The following is a 20344-nucleotide window of genomic DNA, read 5'->3' on the forward strand; positions in this document are numbered from 1 at the left end:
AGGAGCTCCCCGCAGTGGGTCACACGACGCGCTTCTCCTTCTGAGAGCTCCCGGGGCCCGAGCTGGTACTTGGAGGCAGAGCGCGGAATTGCAGAGAGCCGGCCCCAGGCGCCACGTTTGAAATCACTGGAGCCCCCGCTGTCGCGTCCGGCCCGGCAGCACCCAGAAGTAGGAGCAAGAGTAGGGCTCGGGCCGCACTGCAGCGCTTCCCTCCAGGCTGCGGCGGAGCCCGGCTCCCGGGGGCAGCTCTGTTGCGCGGCCCAGCTAGGGCCGTTTTCCTTTGCAGCGCCCTAGGAGCTGGAGCCGTGCCTCACCTGGCTCTTCTCAGCTGCTGCAGGAATCTATATGCAAAAAGTGCAAAGGGGCCTGAACGTCCCACCTTGTCCCACTGTCCTTTGGTCTCCCTACACCACGTGAAGAGGCTGACTAGGGGTCATTTCATTTTGTGTTTGTTTTAAATGCGTACAAAAGCTACATATGCCAGTCCTTGGAAAGCAACTGGAAATTGCTTTGGGACACGTGTCAGAATACTGATCTAAAGACAGACCAATGTTTTTGCAATTTTTCTGTTCAAGCCTCTTGCAGCAGAGTGAGAGTTGTGTCATTTCAAAGCTAATCATAAGCATATAATTGTGTGGGAAACAAAGTGTTTTGAGGATTAGAGTCTAAATTAAACAAATCCTGCAATGAGCTTTATGCAGGTGGATCCATGTTCCCATTCAGGACCAGTTAAAAGACTGAGACCTTAGATCAGCTGTTCACAACCCCAGGTCATGACCCAAATGAGGGTCATGAGGGCAATGCCAGTGGCACGGCACAAAAAAATTAGCAATGCTGTGTGCTGGGAGCTTCTGCCCCCAGGCCACCGCTGCACTCTACTCCCCGCAGCCGGGCATGGGGAAAAAAAGGGTGGGAACCACTGCCTTGGATCCCCAACGTTGCAACTGAGGCCCCCTCTACACCTACAGGTAAAGGCATGATTAGATCTAACATGTGCTCCACATAATCACACCTCCCCCCAGAAGGCATGATTGTTGGATTTTGCATTAGATCGAATGGGCCTTGACGCTGGTATCAGCAAGAAGCAGGCTTCCATGGCTGGGAGACCCCTTTGCCTAGCTCCACATCAGCTCATGTGACCTGTAGAGTGACAGCTACATGTTTCGTGGCAGAAGAAATTATATAAAAGTCTGGTGATTTTAGGAAGTTTGAAAAACAATGCCTTATTTAGCTTGTATGCTGTATGGAAACAGTCTATTATGCAGTAGCAAAACCCCAAACCTGACCATGAGGCTACAATATTAGTTGCAAAGTCTATGGGAAATATTTTGTTCTTATAAATACACTTATATTTTTATATTTTCTATACTACTATAGTCAAGGTTAATTGACAAATACAATCCTACTGCAGATGTGAGTTAACTTGGTTACAAAGATAATAAGATCAGGCAGAGTTCTGCTTTTCATCACTTGCACTTAAAGCGACATCAGATGGAATGCAGCTCTTCTTATCCCAAGTATGTTTCCATAACAGACAGACTGTTGTTAGTTTTATAAATGCTGGGGAGTGGGGGAAGGAATGGGGAAAATAAAACTATCAAGCACTTAGAATAGATCTAGTGATACACTGAAACTTCCAGATGTCCTCTAAAGGTAATTACGTCATACTTGCAATTCCAGATATGGGCTTCAACAGTCTATTTTGCATTCTCTCTTTCATAAATTCAGGAGCTAATTTGTGGACTGTTGCTTCTTCAAACATACAAACAAAACAGCAACACAGTCACTGCCAAAACAGTGGAGGGAAGGTAATCAGAGAGAAAAACTAAATCATCTCTGCTTCTGGCCAATGTCCCTTGGAAGTCAAACCAAACATGTTAGAGAAACTCGTGCTCTATGGTTTTCCCACCACTTGGCTATGTTTTAGGAGTGTACAATTATCTGGAACTAGTTACAAAAATAGAAAAGAACTCAAAAAGTCTTTCTTTGATGCATCTTTCTAATGTGACCTAGAGAAACTGAGCAGCCCTGCACACACAAGCTCAAATTTCTTCTTTTTTCACTTAACATCTAAAGTTAGTGTCTGTGGGGAATAACCAGATTTCATTTTCTAGCGTATTTGATCATTTATCTTTTCAAAGCACTGTTCAAATAGCGAATGCCTTATGAAAGCTACAAATGGTTATCTTAGCAACATAATCAGGATAGCAAGGATTCTAATCATTTTGAAAAGCAAGAACATTTTAATGGGAACTTTCTGTGAACCATCTCTCCCCCCGCCCCGCTCTCTCTAACTTGTCAACATCAGCAGATTTCTTGCCTGGAAAAAAACAGTGGACTGAAATCTGGGAGATCCGATTTAAATTCATGGTTCTGGGATAAAATAATATTCAGAGTGCTGCAAAGGTAAAAGTTTTCATTGTAAGTCAGCAAGACTTAAACTCCTATGTCACTCTTTAAAAAAATGGAATTTAGACACACATGAAAGTTTCTGTCATATGGCCTTTGGCACATCACTTAATAGCATTACAGTATAACACTGAATGGGTGTTTTCCCATTGACATGAACAGGAACAAAATAGGATGTTTATTCTGTCTATGCCTTCTGCTCCCTAGCTTTATACCAGGAATGGAAATACTTCCCTACCACAGAGAAATATGGGAAAAATAAAATTATTCTTGTTCTGTGTTCAGATATATAACAAGCTGGGTATAAGAGAGGTAAATTAAACTAATTTTTAAGGAGTCTTACCTATGTATCCTGGAGCAGTGGAAAAATGAAGAGGTTTTGTTTTGTTTTGTTTTGTTTTGTTTTGTTTTGTTTTGTTTTGTTACCTAGCAGTGTTTCTGCTGAAACTTATATTGAAATATGTAAAAATAAAATATGTATCAATTCAAATCTATACAGTGGGGAGGTATGGCTTGAGCTTGATGGGCTCATTCATAACAAAGTGTCCTAATTCTATCCTGAATGCTGCCATTCTTTTTAGATTGCCAAGATAGTTTGGTTTAAATAAAAAAGCATACGTCCATACAATCAAAAGAGAAATATCAGAGACAAAATACTCATTACTTATTCCTTGCATAAGAAATATATGTATAATTTTGAGCAGGATGGGCTTTAATTATGGTTACATGCATTTCTTCTGTGTAATTTAGTTACACCAAGTATCTCCAATGTATAACATTTAACAAAGACATTAACCCATTTACTTGGGAACTGGAGGTTTTAAGTAAAAACAAAAAAGTAAAATAATTCATAGGAGACCTTCAATAAACTATACTGATTTAAATTTTAGTAAATTAACCAAAGACTGCCACTTTATAGACCCTTAATCAGAGAGCAACTGGGCTATGTGGCAGATCTCCACGAGTCACAAACTGCCAGTATGTCATGGATACTGGCCTTTCAGTTTTCTACCCTTCTAGCTTATTTGCACAGGTGACCCAGCTGTGGCTCAGTGGTTCACACCAAATTAAAATGCACAAGATTTGCCAGACTGGACAAGACTAATGCTCATGCAGGCCAGTATTCCTCCCCACTCCTCCCCCTATTAGAATCACAGGAAAGCACAAAAAAACTCTGTAGTAAACAGTTAAAGGGCAATATGCCAATGATAACAGTTTATTCCTTCTTCCTATTCCTTTCTCTCCCTGAAAGGATTTGGATTTATATCCCTGCCACCTTTTTAATTATTTACTATTACAATTCTGGATCTTCTACTTACCAACAAAATATCTATCCCTTTACCAGAACTTAACTTCCTATGGTAGGGTATCCAGGTGAAAAGTATTTCCTTGTGTTGGCTTTAAGTGTGTACTCTTTCTATTTCATAGCATGTTCCTTGTTCTGGCTTCTTCTAAATACCCAACCCAGCCATAGTGTCCATTTGAAAAAGAAAGATGGAAGCTTCAGAGATGCTTTTTATTCTAAATAATGCTTTCTTGAGTATGATCCAGATGCTTCTTGGGATGATGATACTAGGGTTTTGAGTACTGTTATTGGTGAATCATTGTATTTAAACATCATTCATGTTTTACTTTTGATATTTTAATGTTTTATATTGACACATTTACCAAGAAAAGTGCAGGAGCTTTATAAAAATAATAATTCTTGCCACTTCACATGCTCAAAGAACTCTACAAATACTTAGAGACAGATAGTGTCTGATGTCCATAAAAGCAGGATACAGGTCCAAAAAGCTTACAGCAAGGGTTGCCAGCCAGGGGTACACGTACCCCTGGGGGTACCTGGGAAGGCCCCAGAAGGTATGCAGCAGTGGCACAGAGAAGTGGGGACACTTCCGGTTCCACTGGCAGCACTTTTGGTTTGACTGCCAGTGCTTCCAGTTTTACCACAGGGGACTCCCTGCTTCTCAGCCAGCCAGAGGGGGTACACCAACCAAAAAAGGTTGAAAACCCCTGCCTTATAGCATTATAACATCTGCTCAGATGTTGTTTTGAGCTAGTGTCCATCTAGAAAAGGGTTGTCAAACTCATCTGATCCCACAGGCCAGATGAGTGGTACAAGGCTGCTCTATGGGCCAAACGAATAGCACATAGCTGGTCCCACGGCCCCCCCAGTGCTGGATCCAGTTTATGTGGCACCTATTCTGGCCAGTCTGGGACCTGTGATGCATGCAGCACCTGCCTGGGATCAGCTGGAGTGAGGGCTGCATGCAGCACAGGTCCTGAAGCAGGCACTGCGTGCTGCATAGATCTTGAACCAGGCAAAGCAGACACTGCATGCTGTGCAGGTCTTAGGCTGGTGGGAGTAGGCAACGTATATGGTGCATATCTGGAGCCCTGCACCCAGGGCTAGTCTAGCACACACTACACGCCGAGTGTGAGTTAACTCTGGACCCAGAAGCAACACCAGGGGCCAGACAACAGGGCTCTGCAAGCCAGATTTCACCTGCAGGCTATATCTTTGACACACCTCCACTAGAAGAATAACCTCTAGAAGAGGAGAAAGAAACTAAGAGGTCATGGTGCTCTCTAGCATGGTGCCACATTAGCTAAACCTCCCAAAAAGATACTGCCTTGTGCCTTGTCAGGGTAATGAGATTTCACCCTGGCTCAGGGTTGGGCCTTAACCAATTTAACAAATTAAATTTAGTTTGAACAATTAATTCTCTGCACAAGATCAACAGGATTTTTTCCCCTTGGAAATTAGCTTTATTTTGAAAGAAACTGAAGCCAAACAACAGGAAAAGCAACAAAGTTACATGCAGCATTTGAGAAAACCTGCCATATACATTTTCTGTCAAAGCAGGATCTACATTCTGATAAGCAGCATATACCTCCTACTAGACAAATATGACAATTATAACATTTTTTCTGGTTTTAAAAACAAAGTATCAACAATATTTATACGCTCATGTTATGCATCATACGCAAGACAGTAGATCTGTAGCTTGCCTTATTTTTTTTAATTCAACTTTAACACTGAAAGGGAAAAGCCAAACGAAGGACAAGTGAGAAAGCATGAAAAACACAGAATCCCCAAGTCTACACATGCAGGTTGTGAGAAATGATTGCTAGTAACATTTTTAAAATCTACAATCACCATATTTTGCATTTTAAAGCTAAAAAAATTCACTATTACCTAATGAAAGGAAAAACAAATATAAAAAAGCTGAAAAGTACAATTATCCTCTGCATATTACATGGAAGTTCAGATTTAAACATGATTTTTGTTGGATATCCGGATATACTAGAGAAGGCAAACACCTGAAAATATAAAAGACATTCCTTGGCACTATCAATATTTTTGTTTAATTCTTCATAAATTATAATACTGAACATTGAGTATTGCTTAAATTACATTTCTCTGCACCAAAATAATCTTATCCGTGACTAAAAATCCAAAAGACTATAAACCTCCTTTCTCTGAAACTTCAGTCACATCTCAATCTTTTTTTTTCCACTCAACATTCACCCCCAGTTATCACTGACAGAAATTCATAAAACACTCTTCAAAAAGAAGGAGAAGACGAAATAATTATGGAGTCAGCCCCAAGAGTTAAAGCATTTTTCAATACCAGACTGTAACTGAAATACACGATATAGGCCAAACTCAGAAATGCAAGAAAGAGGTATTTCTTAAACTTTTGGGATGTGTCATTTCTGCAGATGGCTGTACAGGATTGTACACCTAGATGAGCCAAAATACAGAACCATATTAATACTGCCTATGCTATGGGGTGAGCACTCCCAGTTCATTGAGTTAAGAGGTGGCACACTCAGCATTTCGCAGGATCAAATCCTAAAAGTACTTATGGCCTGAGTAGGACCCTTTATTACGATTTTCATACAGCAAAAACACCACCCTACAAGAAATACATCTTATGTAAACTAGAGAACACTCACATTCAGAACATAGCACATCATAGTTATATTGCCTTGTTTTAGAGTTTGCTTTAAGTACACTTAATTCTCTCTAATTTTAAAGAATAAGCTATTCTAATATAGCAAATCCTCAAGAAAGCCTTGGAATTCAACCATTACAAGAATAAATTTAAAATACATCAGCATCAGCTGCCTCCTGCATTTTTAAGTCCATGTCCAGTAGGTGAAAAAAAAGTTTTTTTAAACCACAAACTAAGTGATATAATTGGATTGTCACACCTGTTATATACAACTAAATAAGCACCCATTTGTCAGTGATACATTAAGAAAATCAAAGCAAGACACAATAACAAAAATGCAAAGATCACACTATACATAAATGCTGTGTTTTGAAAAGTATTCACTGTATTAGTTATCATGAATTGCTACCGTCTAACACACCGCATTCTAGCAAGAATACCAGGCCAGCTACCAATCCATAAACAATAATGTTTCACATACTTCATAGAGTAGCTTAAAACACATCATGATATGAAATCATTTGTATTACATAGTAATTTAATCCCTTGCTATAGGGTTCATGTTGGACAAAGTCTGGAAACTTTTTTCCAATTTGAATTACATACATTAACTTTGCCACACACCACAGCACTAATGCATGTATTACTTCAGACATGCTCTAATTTATAACCAAAAAAAAAAAAGTTGTTGCAAAAATACATGTCACCAATGTGGAACACATTCAAGATTGTATAAAAGTACTGAACTGATATCCCAAAACAGGTATATGTAAGCAGTACATAAGGAAGGACTAGTTTTAATATGAAACAGTCATTTAAGTCACATACAACATGATAAGAAGCATGACTTTCTTTTTTTATAAAATGTTACACAGCTACTTTTACTGGCAGGCAACTATATATAAAATGAGAAGATATTTTATGCAGAAGTTATTCATTTCTATCAAGTTGGAAAAAAGAGCAATGTTAAAAAAGGTGCTAAATGTGAACACCATTGATTTTGTAAAAATCTCAAACCCAAAAATCCAGTCAATTTAAGAATCTCTAAAAAAATGATCAAGTTCAAACAAAGGCCCTGATCCCGCAAACACTCTGAGTGTTAACTGTAGGCATGTAATTCCATAGACTATATTAGAATGACTCATATGCTCAGGGTTAAGTACATCTCAAAGTGCATTTTACAGTATTGTTATATAAGCAACAATATTATACAGATTTAAAAGTATGCTCTTCTTTGAGCAACCCTGAAAATTACACATTTTAAACACAGCAAACACTAAAGATGTTATAACACTACTTTCAACTTCTCTACTCCCTTTCATCTGCAATTATCATATACCTAAACTTCTCAGCACCCATATGAAGTAAGTTTTACTCCTATGTTATGGATGAAGAGTGAGCTGGACAATATACAATGTAGATCATACACTAAATTTGTCTAAGATTACAGAGAGATCAGTAAGAGAAAAGGATGGGATTTTTGACACCCATTTCCCCATCCCATCACTAATTACAAAACAATAGGGTACATTAAATATCTGCACATTTAAAATGGTCTTAGGCACAAACAAGCATATTAGTAGTAAAGGCTGTTTAAACATGTTTCCAGGTATTTATTTTACCCGTGATAAAATTCAATAGTTCGGGCAATACAGCCATGCTACTGCAAAATCATTCTATCCAACAGCATTATGAGCCATTTAAAAAGGATGTGGGACTGACCAGCATCCTCCATTTTCCACAAAAAAAAATCTTCAGGTTTGCAGATTTACAAAATCCATATACTATTTTGGCGTACAGCACCAGTACAATCTAAAACATCAATATTGAAAGGATAACATGGTACCTCAATATAAATGGTTTCATGAAAAGTATAAAAAAGTCAGCTATATTATAACTCCCCCTTTCCCATAGCTAGCATGGTTCTAATTCTAAACAGCTGACACATTCCTACTACCCTACTATAAACATAACTGTTCTTTTTCCAGTACATCCTTGAACTGCAATTTAGAGCTGTCTAACTGGCATCCTGGCGGCCACATGCAGTCCATGAGAGGTTAATATGCAGCCCCTGGGCTCTTATTTTTCTCTGGCTGCAGCATCAGCCAGGGGCTCCAGGTTCCCCTTTCCCCCTTCTGCTTCCTGCCTCTGCCCCAGGGGGCACAGTGACATGGCACACATCACAGTTCTAGGGTAGTTTGCAGCCTTGGGCACCTGCATGGTGCATCAGGGCAGCACTTGTGTGGTGTGTGACCCAGGGGTCCCACAGCTCACATTGGTGTGGCCCAGGTAGCGTGTTGTCCTCACTGCTGCAGCTCGCAAAGAGTGTGGCCCAGCCATGTAGATGATGAACAGCCCTGAGTTAATTTATTCCGGAAAGAGAAAGAGAGAAAGAGTACCTTTTCCCTTGTAAATATCTCTCAAGTTCAATGCTATGATAGCTTTTTAATTTTGTTACTTTGAAGATAACATCTGCTAACAACTTTTATTTGCAAAACTGAATATTTGCATTAAAACTCACCAGTTTTCATCTCCCCCAGAAACTGCTTACCAGTTAGAAAACTGGAACCAGCTGTAAGAATTAAGTTTCACAAATACACAAGCTAAGTTCTTACAAAAACAAGGTATGTAACAGATTATTTACAAAAATGGCCAAAAAACACCAAACCACACATGTATGAATACTGCAGTCTTGGTGAAATAACTTACCAGATAAGAAGCCCTTAACTAATCTCAAATATTGGGATAGGTAGAAAGAGGTTGCCAGAAAATATAGTGTTAATTTTAAATATAACATCTGACTCTTACACCAGAATGTAAAATCCTAAGTGGATGTCTGAGAATAAAATATTAAAATCTTCTATTTGTTTAGAAATCTAGAAGAAAATATGGTATCACCAACAGCACACGTGCAGTGAAAGCATCCTCACCTCAGGGACAAAAGCTGTATACAAACAAGGTTTGGGTTTTACATTTCCACTTCAGATACCAAATTAGAACTGAAGTAGGTAAGTCGCTGGGAAATTACGCAAATACATTTTTAAACACAGATTTCTACTCTACATGATCAAGCCAGTAAAATAATAAAAAAAAAACAACTAAAGTTCAGTCTTAGTAGCGGATAAAGCTAATTAGCTACCAACAGAGGTCCAAATTGTCCCAAAAGCCTCTTTCACATCTCCTTGCTAGAATCTAAAAAGGTTTAGAATTACCACCGTCTCTGGACATGATCTCTTTTCCCCCAGATTCTGCAGAAGCTCTCTTCTGAATGTAAACAAGCTGTACACAAGATGGGGAGCAAACAAATCCAAGGATGATGGGCATTCATACTTAACCTCTCTCCTCAACTAGCCTCTTCTCTAGTAACTATTCATGTGTAACCTGTAAAATTAAAGGGGGTCCACACATACATATAAAGGACACATGTCCAAGTAACATTTAGAAACACAATTACATCAGAACCTCATGGTCATGTACTAAATTGGGAAACAATTAACTTTAATGAATAGGAAGGATAACATAACAATCTGTATTTTGACATTTCTATGCTATACAGCAGCGTTTCTCAACCTGTGGGTCACAAGAATATATGAAAGGGTCATGAACAAACTTTAAAAATGAATTCTCTTTTAAACGAGAAAAATGTGGGATACTGTGGCTTTTCCTTTGCAGGATGGCAGAGTTCCTGCCCTACACACTGTGGGGCTGGGGCCTCGGGGCAGCGAGTCAGGAGTGAGGGGCACTGGGTTAGGACCTCTGGCCACTGATGTTTACAAATGGGTCCTGGTACAAAAAAGGCTGAGAACCACTGCTATACAGGTTCTTATATAGCTCATTCCCATAGTATCTGAGCACTTTCTAAACAATGATAATAACACTTGTGATGTTTGGCAAGTGTCTGGTTTCAGTAACAATAATACCTCACAGCACAGAGTAAGAATGTACTGCCTATCATTTTAGCACTGCATGTAATTAGGGTTTCTCAGTACTTATTGTAAGCAACTGAAAACAGGGGTTTATAACCTTGTTCAGGTTGACATTTTCCATGCTGGCCATCTCCAACATGGAAAATGCAATGGTTCTGCTCTCTGAGAATGAGACTAGGGAAAATTACATTGCTTCTTCACCCATTTAAAAAAAAAATCTCAAAACCGTTTTGTTGAGATGATCCAGAACTTTGGAACATAGAGGAAGTTCAGCAGAGAGGCCACTGTAGTGTCGGGGTTGTAACTTTTCCTTTACCTGTGGAAAAAAATCACCCATTTTTTGACAAATTACACAACCGAAAAAAAGGAACACTAAGTTCTTGTAAGATTTGGTCTGTGTTAAACATGCTCCACCCCCTCACAAATCCAAATGGGCTATGCATAAGTTATCCCCAAAGGGAGACCAAGTATGCTCCAGCAGATAGCTGCAGGAGATGAGCAGGACTTCCTCTGTAACTGCTCACCCCAGCTGCCTTGGGTCACTGTAGTGTGGGACACTGAAAGAGGAAAGAAAGATACTCTTTCCTGTGCTCTTCTTCATGCTGCTGTAAAAGGAGGTAGAACATGATAATGCAATTACAGGCTGTATCGTAGTGCATATACACAAGATGACCAAATTAAGGTTGAATGAACAGCCTTAATTATGACATCCCTAACTTTTGAATGGTAGCTTAACAAAAATATATTTTTTTTAAATTTTAAATGCACTTCTATCATATATTTTGTAAATATTGTGAATTCATAGTAACACAAGAACTCATGGAAGTCCTTTGCAACTAAATACTTGCTGAGAAATCAGGAAACAACATTTCTTTTTTTGGAAATATGAATATGAGAGGATTGCTGAGGTTTCATTGTATTAAGTGTAAATGTCACAAATATTAAAATAAACAGGATATGTCATCCTTTCAGAAATATTAAAGCACATTTCAAATCTTTAGCATTCACTGTAAAACCATTAAAAATCATAAATACTCCTCTTCCTTCATTCCACTTCTTTAAAGGGGGCATGGCACTGACATCAGCTAAACTGCAGTGGACAGTCACAAAATGAATGCTTCCAATATATAGTACCATTAAGGCTCAGAACTTACTGTTAGCTTGTATTCATGGAGTCGTAAGTTCTGACATCAATAATTCAGTAAATACATTTTTAATATGCAAAACCTGCTTGTGATCAAATAAACATCAGTCATGTTTTGCAGATTCAAATGTTTTGTAATGTTTCTGATCAAAGTTTCAACACTCGCAAGCCTAAACTAAGAGTACAGAAACTGAGATGGAATTTAATGAGTGGAAATAATTAGACTACATAAAGAACCAATCAAACAAAGCTTGATTGTCTGCAGAAGATGAATTACGTATTAACAGCTGTACTTCTGTAGCTCACCACATCAAAGCATGTCTTCACCCATCAGTATTCAGTGTAGGTGGCCCAGCAGTTTCTCTAGTGCGCATCAACTGGACATCCTTTTCAGCCATGCAGGTATCACAGCCCCATACTGCTGATGCTTCTGCAGTAAGAAGGCCATACGCTGATTCAGTCATCCCTGTACAGATCCGATGAAACCATTTTTGACAAGAAGCTTCACACAAGATGGCATCCTGGTCATCATTAACTTCATGTGTACAAATTCCACATGGATAGACTGGCTCAGAGGATGAATGACCATGACGACTGGGATGGAGAGGTGTTTTGCTGCTCTTTTCAGAGTTGCATCCTTCAGCTGCAGGTCTAGCCTGACGGGACTTGTTCTGGGTCCCATTAGCACGACTATTAGTGTTATCACCGTTATTAGGATGGTTGTTGTCTTGATTTACTACATTGTTTCGATTAACTGTTTTTAAATCAGTGTTACCTTGATTTACAATATCATCCGTTCTGTGGTGATGCTGATGAGTAGTAGCGTTCTGGCTGGAGGTTTTGTTTGCTCCTTGACTAAAGTCTTGTTTTTGTGCTGATGTTTTTGTCTGATTATATGTGCTGGGGGGTGGAACAAAAGAATGGTTTGAATCTAACTGGGAATTTGGGAAATGTTGACTGTTTCCAGGCCCAAAATTAGATGGCAGGTCAGGGTGTGGTATTTGATTAGAATTTTGTGGAGGAATGTGACCAAAATTCTCACCAGGGTTAGGTCTGAAATGTTGACTCGGTATATTGACATTTTGAGGCATCTGACCACTGTTATAAGCTGGCTGATTTCCAAAACCTGTATTATCATGGGGACCAAAGTTGAAAGAGTGAGGTCGATTAAAACCCATTCCCACGGGGTTCTGAGGGAGTGCGTGTGGTTGACTTCTGAGAGAGTAGGAACCGCCGTACGGTGAGGACATTCTGGGCAGCATGTGAGGGGGCATTCTGAAAGTGTTATAGCCTCCAAAGCCAGGATAACCAGGATTGCTAAAATAAGGACTTCCTGAAGATAGTGGTTTATAAGAGACAGTATTATAGTTGTCATCAAAGGGATTGGCAGCTACAAGGTGGTCAGAGCTTGGATTCGGTGGTGGAGCATATTCAGATGGAGGAGGAAAAGATGACCCCTGAAAATATTTAGAATATGACATTAAAATGATCATTTCTGCAAGCTTCCCTGCAATAAATCACAGGCTTTCAGCCATAAAGCTGTAGAACTGGCAACCCTTGTAAGAAAACCAAAGCTTTCTACTTATTCAATCCAAGTGCTATACAGCCATCGAAAGCTTAAGCCTCATGAAGGCTTAAGCTTCATCCACAAGGAAGACAGAAAACAGTTTACCCAGGCTCATTCAATCCTTAGTCCCTCTCACAAAGACTACCACTAAGGGCACCAGTTATAGTAATGACTGTTGTAATATGGCAGCCCCTGGAAGAACTCATCTCTTGGCAGATATATAAAACTATCACCACCACTTATTCCCTTTATTTTTTACAAAGGTATCCATTGTGCTGTGTCTTCCCATTCAGAACTTTATGGAAGCCAGTTAAGTTTTGTATCAGAAGAGTACCTTCTTCTATAACCTTTTTCTGAATTCATCTTAAAATCTATTTCATAAAAGTCATCAAGCTATTAAAGCAATCTATGAAAACTAAACAGCTCCACAACATACTGCTAAAAATACTCACCATATGCTTTTCTTTTCTTTTTCATTTAAGTGAAGCAAGATTCCAGAGTTAAAACCCCCAAACTCCTATTTAAATGCATTTAAAAGTAGATATAGGGTGTTTCTGGTTATAACTCAGATTTGGTCTATTAACATCAGGGGCAAATCTTTCCTCTAACCCATTTGCTTTCCTGTGAGGATATGAAGATTTTAGAAAGTAGTAATTATCCTGTATCCCTGCTGAAAGTTGTACAGGTAGTAAGATGTCTGCTCAAGGGGCTCTATTTCCTGTGACCAGGGAGACCTCTGTGGTAGGGCTTCAAAACTGGGGACAGGCAGTCAACAAACTACAATCTAACCCCCCACATAATGGAGTGTTTAGTGAAACCCAAAGGGTGCAAAAATGGCTACATAATGGTTATGTAACTAATCCTCCTTCTTGTCCATCTTGGGAAGAAAATTCTGGCTGCTCACCCTATGTAGGTCATTGGTGCACAGAAAAGAATATGGCCCCAAATATTTAGTGGCATACACCTGCGGAAATTATTTTCATATTTCCACTACTCTGCAAGCCTTGTAGTTGGTAACAAAACAGGGAAATTGGATTTGCACACCCACTATAGTTATCCTTATTCTACAGCAGAAGGAAAGAGTCATTAACTAGAAGGAACAGAAAGAGAGAGAGAGACCGGAAAACTTGAAATAACTGAAAGTGCCTTAAGCTGGCGTTTTCCCCATGATTGCTTGAATAAAAAAACTACACAGACCAGAAATAAAAAACAGTGGGATTGGGCATACATATATAAAAGTGGTTACAGGACTTCTATAAATCATTTTCCAAGTTATAACTACTATTAGATATTCTCAGCCACAATACTGAGTGGACACACAAGTGAACATTTCTGAATGAAGGACATATAGCTCAATATAGGTATTCCTCACTAGTGCCTATATCCTACGTCCTTCTACAAAAACCCTGTTGCAGGAAATGGAAAATACACATTTCCAGTTAACAGGAAGGTCAAAATCATACATATTTACTTATTCAGATGATACCACCTACTCCACTTTCAAAGTGCTCCTGAAAGCACTGCTAAGAAGCATGTCTGCTTCCCCCCACCATCACCACTTCAGCTCCACATAAGCCAAACACAGAAACAAGGCAACGAAGCTTCCCTGAAGATTTCCCCCCCTCCACCTCATTTCTAAGTTTGGCATATCTGAAGCAGGAGCAAGCTGAAGAGTCTGCTCTCAGAAAAATCATGAAAGCAGTACAGACATGCCGCATATTTGCCTCAGGGCTCTCTGCATTGAAAAATCATCGAGAGTGGACTAAAGGTCTGGCCAATGGGTTCATAAACTATAAGTCTCTATTAGCTCACAAGCCTATACATATATATGCTTCTCCTCCCCCTGTCCTGTGCTGCATATACACGCAGCAAGGGGAGCAGGCGAAAGCATCTCACAGCCATTCCTCATTCTCTGCAGATTTACACCAAAGACTAAAAACCTGGGAACAAAATTCTGCTCATCACCAAATCCATGACTAAACAAAGCCTGTTTACTCTAGCAGTGCTGCTTAGCAGAGATCTAGTCTTTCCTCACTGGATTCAAGCAACCCCCATAACTTCAATGGGAGTTACTAGTATCCTCTGAGGATATACAGGGATCTAAAATGTCACCTTATGCACTTACTTATAAGATCTTGGCTACCATTCTGCTTGTGATAAAAGGTTGGTATTCCTAGATGGAAGAGACAGTTATATTAATAAACAACATTTGAGTCCATTATTTAGTAAAAAAAATCAAGAGAACCAGAGTGAACTTACCTGAGTATTTGACTTGCGCTTTTTCTTATCTGGGCTTCCAAGTTGTACTCCTGGTCCTCCTAACCCATCCAATCCACTATCACCACCTACAAAATTTCAATCAATGTAATTCTGCATTTGTTTCCATGTAGATGTTACACAAATATGTGCCTTTGTCACACAGATAAGAAAAAGCTTACGGGTAGCAGAGTATCCCTAATTTTAGGCTTAAACAATGGCGGCCGCACACACAACACACCTTGAGGTAAAAAGCAGCACACCACAAGTACAGCTATCCATCTCCATTAGCACCAGGGGTCCAATTAAAAGCCCATTACAGTCAGTAGAAAGACTGCCATTCATTTAATTGGGTTTGAGATCAGGTCTTAGGTGCTTCACCACTAAGAAAGCTTTTCTTTTCTTTTACATATAACACAACTTTCAAATAAACCATAAAAAAAAAAACACTTAAACAACCCCTACATAACTTACCCACACTTGGCATTCATAGGCAATTAGGCAATTACAGTATTTCTCAACAAAAAAGCAAGATGAATCAAATCTATGAATGAAAACATAGCATACAGTTTAGGCAGGCCTCCCAGCTTACCAATTCTAGCTACCATCATTGTGAATCTTGATCGAGCAAAAGGTCACCTCATAAGACTAATTACGATCAACAAGAGTCTGCATGAGCAGATTCCTTTCCAAAGACATCCTGGTGCAATCAGCCAAAGCAATTCTGACACAGTTTCCTGAAACTCAGGGATGTTTAACCTTCTTGAGCTATTTATTTTGTCTACTATAAAGAAAACTCCATGATTCACTCAACCTTCACATATACCTTTTCTATGATTGTGAAAAGGTCCTGAAGCTATACAGGATCCTAAATAAGAAAACATGGCACTTTATTTTTAAATTCTTTAAAGCCTGCACAGATAGAGGAAATATGAATGGTAAATGGTCCATTAGGCCAGCCATTTTCCCTTTCCTGGCATTCAAACCAATTTTGTTTTAAAAATATGAAGAGTAATAATCTTAAACCAAAAATCACAAAGCATGGAAAGCTACTGATGTAGGACTTGACACCAACAGTTTTTGATGTTAGAGCCATCAATATGAGCAGTCTGAACCAAAGCTCGTTATTCTCCATGCTGTAATATCCACCTGCCTACATCTTTTATTATGCATAACGACAAAAAATAATTCTTTGCTAAATACGGAGGAAAGTGTGCAATGGCTAAGATGTCTACTAGTAGTTGTTTAAAATAATCTATATTTAGAAACTTGACAAACTCCAACTTCCAAGAAGGTGAAAACGTTCTGCTTCACATTTGGATTACAGCATACAACACTATCACTTAGTTCAGGGGTGGGCAATTATTTTGGGCAGAGGGCCGCTTACTGAGTTTTGGCAAACCTGGCAGACTGCATCCACCCCCGGGCCACATTTTGCCCACCCCGACTTAGTTACCAGATATTCACTTAAAAAAAAAAGATACCAGGATTAATAAAAGTGCCTAATAGGTAAGCATTTAACTCCCATTAACTTCTGTTCACATGCTTTTAAAAATCCCAATAGGTGCTTACCTGCATCTGTAGATGCCTAAATGTCTAAAAATCTGGCCGGTTAAGATCCCTGGCATAAATTCGTGTGACCTGAAGCTAACTGTGTATCACCAGGGCATATGGATGACAGGTCACCAAAGTAGGCACAGCACAGGTACCATAACAGATCAGTGTCATTCAAGGATTCCCCTGGCAGTAGGGAGAGACTCCCAGTGGACAGCTACAGCAGTCTGCACCAACACAGGGGAGAAAGACCTATTTTGTAATAACTGAAATATAAACAGATATTCAGATACTTTTGATAGGTTCCTTCACCTCAGAACCACTCTTCTGCCAAAAGGTAAAGATTTCCTTTATATTTCCCTCAAGAGGAGGACAATTTCCACTCAGGTTAACTCATAAAAGGTTTTTGAGGGAATTACCAGTCCTGGCACAGGAATCCTATTCTGTACCTGCTTTAAATAACTTCCTCCTTGTTCTGGTTGTCATAGTTAAAATCCCATCTCATTTTTCATACACACAATTTCTAAAACATTACACTACGTACAAGAAAAACGTCCTTCTCAAATCAACAGTTAATCATTACTGGAAACCGACTGGTACATTCAAGTCCTAGATTTTAAAGATCAGGCCACAGGAAATGCTTGTCATGTAAGGGTTTGAAAATAAATTCATGCTCAAGCATTTGTACAACACAGCAAATCATGGCAAGATTTGCTGTTAAAGTAACTCTTTGGGATTTAGAGAGAAATCCAATTTCTTACAGGTTTGTAATGTAAAATGCTGTGTGCACCCCTACTACTCTGTGAAGTAGAGCACCCCATGAATTGTACATATTTAGTATCAAAATATACATTTCCTTATGAGGAGGCTCATTACAAACATCCCCTAAATTCCAATCCTACGGTCTCCAACAACCAGACATTCTCTCAGCCTCTCAAACCCTTATATCAAAGTAATATGGACACTGTCTTGTGGATACCTTCCCTTCCATTCACAATTACACAGGCTACCTTCTCTCTCATTCATGTTCACTTTCCATCCATATGCCAGTTTTCTTAGGAAACTGTACTGTATGCTTGGCTCGTATCAATGAAATTCAGCAGCTGGTAGCAAGGATTGGTAAGCATGTGACCAGCTCCATCACCAAGGACCCAGAGCAAATGTTTGTTGTACTGTGGACTGCTCAAAGCTCTGCACATTCATTAAGTGTCATCTTGCACTCAAGAACTGGATCCGATAAAAATTAAGCGTAGGAGTAACCTTATAACCCACATAAGTAATACCATACACCAACAATGGAAGTACTTGGATTAGTAAAGTTAATTCACTCTAGGGTCTGCAGAACCATGTCTTAGGTTTGAAAAAAGTACTAAGCTTTTGTGACCTCATCTTTCACTGTGTGAGGCCATTAATGTAAGCTAGGTCTATTAATTTATATATTTTCCTGTTGGATTTTATATGGATTTAATTTATACATAAAAGTAAAATGAATGTTAGTCCTAGCATGCCTCCAAAAAAGAGTGAATGAGCATCATTATAATGTAGCCAAAATAAACTTTCCTGAAAGTTGCTTCTTGTATCCCCCACACAGACTTCTCATTAGTGTGTGCTGAACACTGGTATGTTGAGATATACCATACTAGACATCTCAGCTAAGGTTGCAAAATGTCTGTGATAACCCTGGATTCTCAGACATTCTTACTTTTCTAGACAAAAATGCTTCTTAGCTGAGACTGTGCTTGTTGCATCTGAGCTACTTTTCCTCTGTTAAAATGTTAAAGAAAACATTCAGCCTTTTTGAGTTTGGGAAGAGTGAGGTGTGTGTGTGTATATATATATTTCACTCCATTACAGATATATATTGCTATGTACATACTCATTGCAGTTTTCATCAATACAGTTGAAACTTAAAATTTTCCATGTTAATAAACAAACCCTGAATCGGCAAAGAATATCATGCACATGCTTAACTTAATATGTTGCACATGATCCTTTATTCATAGTATGGTAATTAAAACACCCATAGGTTTTGACAGGATTGCAACCACAGTTCTTAATAAGTAAGATATATATACATGTTTGTGCAAACTGTATTTTGGCTGTCTGAAGTCACACACACACGTATGTATATGAAGTCACACACACACGTGTGTGTGAGTGTATGTTTAAAAGTCATATATATATGACATATATATTTAACTTTTATGGGGTGGAATGTTGTAGCCATGATGATACAGGTTTTTTGGGTATATCTTTTTACTGGAAAATCTGTACAGTTGGAAGAGATGTTAGACAAATCTTTTGGGAACATTTATTCAGCTCTAAAGAAGGATACTGTGCCCAAAAGCTTGATTTTTATGGAGACAGAATGGGGGGGAAAGAGGGTATAATATATTAATATGTGCACTGTTTTGTGAGAATCCACCGTGGCTTCTGGTACTGAAAACATATGCCCTTGAGCAATCATCTCACCAAGTTCAATTGGTTACTCAAGTTATGTGCCTATTTGAGAATCCGTGGGATCACAGCTCAGGAGGTCAGTCTGTTTAATGAATCCCAGCTCCATGTGTGGTCAGGGCAGGTTTGCTCTGGCTAATCTGATAAGTATTGGGGCTGCTGCTCTCCAGGTGCTGGACAAAACTTTCAAGTGAATTGTAAACATCTGACTGAAAGACCCACAGCAAAAGCCTCGCCTGTCTCCCTGGTCCCCAGCTCCCACAGAGACAAATGTGAAGGGAAGACAAAAAAAGAGAGAATGAATTATGTCACGATAAGCTCCAGCCCAGACAGCTGTCCTGCTGACACCCAGCATTTCCATCCCAAGGAAGTTTCTTTCTTTGGCCCTGGTAAAGAGGCAGCTGTGGCTGTGCACAGCAAACAGCAGTGAGGGACAACACCCCCGCTTTCACCTCTTTTCCTAACACATCCGTGGCTGGGGCTGAACTGCAATCTCCCCAGCCCAGCCTGGCCAAGAGGAGGCAGCTGCCCCCCCCCCGCTTCCAGGATAAAACGACCGCGGGGGCCGCGTTGAGGGGGAAACCCCAACCGCCTGGCGAGGCGAGGTCCGGTGCCACAGCCCGCACTGCCCCGGTCCGCACGCGGCTGCGGCCCCCGTACGAGGCACCGGCGCTCCTGGACTCCCAACTTTTGTCCGGGAAGAGGAAGGCCCCCGCCCCGCGCGAGGCTGGCGGGAGGGCTCGGCCCGCAGGACCGGGGCCTAAGCGGGCAAACTTAACATGGCTTTCCGAGCCGCCCGGCGCTACTTTCAAAGGCTTCTGGGTACGAGCGTGCCACGGCGCGGCCGCCCCGGAGCCGAGCGGCGGGCAGGCTCCTCGCGGCCCGGCTCCCGCACCCCGCATCCCCGTCCTAGGCCCGGAGCCTCCCCCCGGGCAGCCGCCGCCGCGCCCAGCCGCACCTCGGGACCTCTTGAGCGCGACGGGGTCCTTCTCCTGTTCCGCGGACATCACAGCCCGCAGCGCATGGCTCCCCGCGCCGCGCGAATCGAGACTCTTTGCTGCCGCCGCCG

At 40.2% G+C, this 20344-nt stretch overlaps 1 protein-coding gene across 2 annotated transcripts; it reads right to left on the reverse strand.

The window, feature by feature from the left end:
• Positions 1–10497: 10497 nt before the first annotated feature.
• PYGO1 (pygopus family PHD finger 1) lies at positions 10498–20338 on the reverse strand. 2 transcript variants are annotated; one of them, XM_019504260.1, is made up of 4 exons: positions 20234–20338; positions 15268–15353; positions 11748–12898; positions 10498–10613 (listed from the first exon to the last, which is right to left on the reverse strand). In XM_019504260.1, exons 1-3 carry the CDS (start codon positions 20280–20282, stop codon positions 11765–11767), a joined length of 1269 nt encoding a protein of 422 aa, XP_019359805.1. In that variant the 5' UTR covers positions 20283–20338; the 3' UTR covers positions 10498–10613; positions 11748–11764. The 2 variants fall into 2 exon arrangements, with proteins under 2 accessions (XP_019359805.1, XP_019359804.1); XM_019504259.1 differs by having other exon boundaries at positions 10498–12898.
• Positions 20339–20344: the final 6 nt, after the last annotated feature.

The sequence above is a fragment of the Gavialis gangeticus genome, unplaced genomic scaffold, assembly GCF_001723915.1.
Source record: "Gavialis gangeticus isolate Ggan-Ray unplaced genomic scaffold, GavGan_comp1, whole genome shotgun sequence".
NCBI classification, from domain to species: domain Eukaryota; kingdom Metazoa; phylum Chordata; order Crocodylia; family Gavialidae; genus Gavialis; species Gavialis gangeticus.

What these genes read in the sequence shown, in the direction of transcription:
- PYGO1 (XM_019504260.1), bottom strand. Translation starts at nt 20,282, where the DNA reads ATGTCCGCGGAACAGGAGAAGGACCCCGTCGCGCTCAAGAGGTCCCGA. An exon ending in CGCGCTCAAGAGGTCCCGAG is followed by an intron (nt 15,354 to 20,233) that starts GTGCGGCTGGGC and finishes GAAATTTTGTAG; the next exon opens with GTGGTGATAGTGGATTGGAT. An exon ending in AGCGCAAGTCAAATACTCAG is followed by an intron (nt 12,899 to 15,267) that starts GTAAGTTCACTC and finishes AAATATTTTCAG; the next exon opens with GGGTCATCTTTTCCTCCTCC.